Source organism: Oryzias melastigma, linkage group LG13 (assembly GCF_002922805.2).
Source record: "Oryzias melastigma strain HK-1 linkage group LG13, ASM292280v2, whole genome shotgun sequence".
NCBI classification, from domain to species: Eukaryota; Metazoa; Chordata; class Actinopteri; order Beloniformes; family Adrianichthyidae; genus Oryzias; species Oryzias melastigma.
The window spans coordinates 17,091,063-17,096,816 of record NC_050524.1 but is presented as its reverse complement, the minus strand read 5'-3'; the positions used below and the strand labels follow the sequence as shown (position 1 = coordinate 17,096,816).

General features: G+C 38.3%; 1 protein-coding gene across 1 annotated transcript in view; it reads right to left on the bottom strand.

Moving 5' to 3' along the window:
* LOC112149513 overlaps nt 1–2,248 on the bottom strand; it is a 2,771-nt gene extending 523 nt beyond the window's left edge. Inside the window, exons 1-8 of the mRNA XM_036214965.1 lie at nt 1,713–2,248; nt 1,338–1,631; nt 1,212–1,265; nt 974–1,087; nt 843–873; nt 717–763; nt 594–644; nt 402–505 (exon numbers count right to left, since the gene is read on the bottom strand). Of these exons, the coding sequence (XP_036070858.1) occupies nt 402–505; nt 594–644; nt 717–763; nt 843–873; nt 974–1,087; nt 1,212–1,265; nt 1,338–1,631; nt 1,713–1,761 (744 nt within the window). The 5' untranslated portion in view covers nt 1,762–2,248. The remainder of the gene's footprint in view (nt 1–401; nt 506–593; nt 645–716; nt 764–842; nt 874–973; nt 1,088–1,211; nt 1,266–1,337; nt 1,632–1,712) is intronic.
* Between the last annotated feature and the right edge of the window lie 3,506 nt (nt 2,249–5,754).

The window sequence follows — 5,754 nt, the reverse complement described above, 5'->3', positions numbered from 1 at the left end:
CCAGACCCCATTTTGAATTCCAAAATGCAAGATTTGATCAGAATTATAAAACCAAAATGTCATTTAAAGGATGTTAAGAAATAAAGGATTGTATTTCATGCATGAAACACTGACTGAGTGCTTTATTATTTCACTTGGGGCATGGATCCTTCCCAATTTTTCATGCCAGAACACAAAAAATAAAGTAACTTTATTTATACAGCTCTATCAAGTATGTAGGCAAATTCCTTTCAGGGATCAGGATGTAGATTAGGATCTACACATTAGAGCTGCCAAAGAAAGCCTCTTTTTTAAGGTGCATTTTTACAGTGACCACTACAGATTACAGAAAAAAAGACGAAAGAAGTAAAATACTAAAAATACACTCAGCATTGTTGAAGTGCTGAATATGTGGCGTTTACCTCTCCGATTGTCAGGCAGTTGACTTGTGAGAGCTCTGGTGTGCTGATGCCTCGGACCGTTATTGTTATGTCAGCATATGGAACCTCCGTATCACACTCATCGTCTGGGTGCAAAAAAAATCATGTTAACAGCAATCATCAGTCTTTTATTTGTTTACCCCACTTTGTTTTGAAGAAAAAAAATCATCTTACCAGGTGGAGGAATCCACAAAGTCACCCTTTCACCTTGTGTTGTTTGTGCATCTGAAAAAAAAGAAGTTTTAAATTGCAGCTCTATATTCGGAGGCTAATCATTTGACAACTTTGAATACATACTTTGCCCTGACATGCTGCCAGTATTTGGTGGTTCTGTTGAGTTGAAACTGTAAAAGATGTAGAGATTACCTAAGGATGAGTTAAAGTGAAAATAAATTGAAACAAAAAGAATAATAACCTACTTACCTTGATCTAAGTGAACGTGTCTCCCCTGTAACTGTTATAAAATAGAAGTCATAAAAGACAAAAGCGTGTTTTTTTAAGCTTGTTCTTGCTTTTCCTGCTAAAAATTAGTAATTTTTTAAAATTTGCTTTACCAATCAAGTTCTCCAAGCAAAAGCAGACAGCCTTGAAGACAGCCACAGCTGAAAAACCCACGGCAACAATGATGATTCCAGCAACCTTAAATTGAGCCTCCACTTCTCTTAGCACTGAAACAAACACAAAGAGTGGCTTTTACTTACGGACTTTACTTTTTAGACAAATGATTGTATAGTATTTCTGAGAAAAATATTGAATGGTATATCAGATAGAATAAACCCAATTAAGACTGACCACTTTTGTCATCAATTTCCATGGCTACCGTCCTGGTTGGAACACTTTTTTGAACTATAAGAGACAAATATTTGTTTAATTTTTCAAAAAAAGTTTAGCATATTAGCATATTTTCAAGTTCTTTACCTTGAAGGTGAAGGGAAAAAATACACTCTTGTTTTTTCGAAAGGTTTGGGTCAGCCGTGTCTTCGGTGTAGCACGTGTAGTTCTTGTTTAGGTCATTTGCCGACACATTCGGTAGGCAGAGGGAAGTAGTGCACATGGTAGTACTTGGAACTGTTCCACATGTACTTGAATTATTTGATTCTTTTCCCCAGTAGTCACGAATAAATCCAGAGGAACAGTTGTAGGTGCAGTTCAACACGACATTGTCCCCCAATTCCACAGCCACAAACTCAACACGAGCAGAGCTCGCATAATCTGCAAAAGAAAACAAATCAGATGAACTTTACTGCACAATATCACCTCATATAGCATGAAAAATGTGTATAATTGACTCACTGTTTGGCACCCAAACTAGGAGAACAGTTAAGGGGATAACAATCATCATCGTTGGTCCTTGTTTTTCTGACTTGTTCCTCTATGTCGACGTGTGGTTAAATATCCTGTGCTTGTGCACCGTAGTGATGCCTGCACCTGCAGATCTCTCAGAAGCACCCACATGCATGTTCCTACAGGAAGTGGTAATGACAGGATCTAGAGATGTATAAAAATAATTCATAACTTTCCATGTATTGTATCGGAGGTTCTAAAAAAATTTGTTTTGTTTGCAACTTTGAAAGGTCAAATGGAGATTGGAACATGATGGCATGATAGAAATACATCGATGGGTAAAGCTGCTTTTTTGTTGTTTTTTTGGGGCTAAAATATGATATACGTGCATGGTTTAGACACCTGGTTTCAAAAACACCAAACTTTATGGTAACACACCAGATTCAACAGTGTAGCATCCTCCCAGCTTCAACAGAACTAAATCAATTTCAATTTTTTGTTTTGAATTTGGAAATTGCATTGTCCAAAAAAATACATTTGGTAAGACTTTAGATGAGATACCAAATGAATGTCTTACTAACACCCTGTAAACGTATTAATTGTGTAGAAGCTTCAAATCATTCACACTATAGTGATTCTCCTGCTCCTTTATGTATGTTTTTCGGCGTGTAAACACTCAACACACTTTCAGCGATTTCAGCAATCTTGGTATCAAAACGTTAAGGACATTACTGCTTGTACTTTTTGTATTTGTAAGCTTTTTTTTAAATATTGAACAAAATATGCCCCATAGGAAGTGAATGAGAAATTTTTCAAATTCTTAAAAAAGTTTGTGCACTTTGTGACCATTACTTACAGTATTTTTTAAAAATATATAATTTAGCAATGAGCTGTTATATTAGCATTATGCTAGCTCATTTTGATAATCTAGGATCTAGTGAGGCTTTTAATGATAATTGTATTTAATATTTTATCAACATGCTGGAGTTTTTTGGCTATTTTTTTATATTAAGGTTGTTAGGCTACTTTTCAGTTGAGCGAATATTTTCGCAACATGCTGATGTTTTTGACTAACTTTTTATCTACTAAGGTTGTTAGGCTACTTTTTAGTTGAGCTAATATTTTTGGAACAGGCTGATGTTTTTGACTAATTTTACTGAAGATTTTTGGCTGTTTTAGAGTTAAGCTGTTATTTTAGCAAAATGCCAACATTTTAGCTACGTGCTAGCTTTTTAGGCTAATTTGGCATCCAGTAAGGTTTTTATCAGCTAATTTAGAGCTTAGCTCATATTTAAGTAAGACACTATGTGTTTTTGTAAAATTGGCATGTATTGAGGATTTTTAAGCAAATTTACGAACAGTTTTTCAGAACTTTAGGCTAACTTCAGCAATCTTTCATAGATCTTTATGAAAAAATTCAAGTCTTTTAACAAATTTTGCATTTTTTCAAAAAGCTTTAGCATTTTCGGCAAATCTCTTCAGCAGTTCAAGAAAAATGCTTCAGCATTTTCAGCAACCAGGTTTTGCAAAAAGCATTCTCACTAGCATTATCCTACATAATGCAACTTTTCTAGTAATGATTGTAAATTTGTTAATAAAGCTTGTTAAGTAATTGTATTACAAAGTGCTACCAATAATTGTTATGAGTCAACTTTAAAAAATGCACAGTTTTAGTATATCGTTCAATTAAACCTTTTGCTGCTTCATGAATTTCTTACATTATGCTACATGGGCCAACATGAATAATTGCCACACTAGACACAACATCTAGGCTAGCTCTCACACAAACTCATGCATTATGAAAGCAGCAGATTCGGTTATAGCAGCTAATTGCACTGCGCTGTCAGCCCGAACAACCACACAGGAATCACGTTTCTTGCTCATTTCACTTTCCGGCTGAGGGCCTTTCATTTTCCACTGCTCTGAACTATGCTTCCTAAATTCCTAGGTCAAACAGTATGAAATATAACTCATGGAATTAATTCCCCTCCCCTGAGTACTGGATTATAATTCCAACAATAATGCAGTCCTTGAAAGAAACGCACTTGTTCTGCTTTCCAACAGCGTGGATATTTTTGCTGCTGACACGGTCCGGAGGTGCTTCAGGTAAAAAGTTTCTGAGCTATAAAATGATGTTCATCAATATAATGGGAACCTTTAACTTCCCTTCTTAAATCTGTTTGGAAGAATTCCTTGAGGGGAGTGCAGATCTCGTTCTCAGTGAAAAAGCAGATGAGTGTCCACCTGGAAAATACGTCTCTAGCCTGCGTTGCTTGGAGTGTCCTGCCGGTTATTTGTGAGTCTTTGAGATATAGATGCAATATATTTTTTCTGATATAATAAAGCTTGCTTCCAAATATATGAAATTGAGCCTTTTTATACTTAGTTGTCCAGGCAACTTATCTGCACCAAACCGATGCCCAAGGGGAACCTTTAATCTGCATACGGGGATGCACAGTATCAGTGACTGCAAGGTGAGGAAAATAAAACAAGGGAAAGGTTATATGCCTTTTCTCTATTGTTAGAAGAAATTTAACCTTTCTAAATCGAAAATGCATCAATAGAATAAATCCTTTATTTTTCTGGAATTTTTTATTTTTATTTTTTGTAATATAAGAAATTGTATTTAAGTTCTGTTGCAACCCCAACTGTTTTTCCTAACCAGACAAAACTGGCTGACGTCCAGCTCTATTCAGAAATAAAACATCAGTTAGCTGTTTATGCGAGAATAAAAGATGACCCCCGAGAGGGAGTTCATTGTCATCCTGCCTACTCATAGCTAATTCTTTCATGTTGCAGCCGTGTTTTCCTGGTCTGATCAGCTCAGAGGACGGAGTGGACTGTAAGCTGTGTCCTGCAGGCTTCTCCTGTGACACAGCCACTGGGGCTCTTTATTTGTGCCCTGCAGGACAATATTCTCCTGAAGGGGTTCTGCAATGCCTGTCCTGCCCTGCAGACTATGTCTGCACGGCTGGCTTCCCTCATAAGGTTTGGATACATAGCGTGGCTAAAATGTTGTTGAACTTTTCATTGATTCCTGTGATAACCTGATCCTCACAGTGTGAGCCTGGAAAGGAGCCCAACACGGGAAACACCGAGTGCAGAGAATGCCCACCAGGTTTTTATTCCACACCTTGTACAGTCTGGTGTCTGCAGTGCCCGCCAGGTAATAATAAACCAATGTTTTTTTTGCATTTGATGCTGACCAATATGTGAGCAACAAGATCTAAACATTTCCCAGGAAGCTTCTGTCCAGACAGTGGGATGTTCCAGCCGCTCCCCTGTCCTCCAGGCTCATCATCTGCTCTTGGACAAACTCACTGTCAAACCTGTAACGACACATCCGTTCTATGTGGGGGAGCCATGGCCCCCCGCTGGAGCCACTCTGTCCACAGGTCTGTTCAACCCTCCACCTGTCGACCGGGAACGTACAAGCCAGCGAAAGAAGATCTGTCCTGCATCACCTGTCCCAGAGGTTTTTTTTCTCCCATTTCTATTGATGTTTTCTTTGCTTCTGCAGAAAGCTAAATGTGGTTTGTTGCTGTTTTTCTTCATCCCAGGTCATTATTGTGTGGGAGGTGCTGCATTTCCTTGTCCTGCAGGCACTTATAGCCCCAAAGAAGGCCTGCAGAGACTAAGAGATTGTACAATCTGCCCTGCAGGTAGAGTCCTAATGGTTGCACACTTTTCTAAACCAATTATTTGAAAACATACCGGCAGAGTATCCTAAAAGAAACTTAAAATCCAAATACTTGATTTACAAACCTCATAAACTAGTTCCCAAACAGTATTTTTTACCTTTAATATGTGTGTTATAACCCCTTTAAAGATGTTCTCCTTGTCTATTAATATTTTCCTCTAGGGTTTTACTGTCTGGAAGGTAGCTCACAAAGACCCACCTCCCAGTTCATGTGCCCGTTAGGTTATTACTGTGAGGAGGGCACAGCTACCCCTCACGGGTCACCTTGCCCTGCTGGTACAGCGGGGGAACAACTGGGTCAGACAAGTAGGGCAGCCTGCAAGAGATGTGGCGAAGGACGCTTCTGTCCAG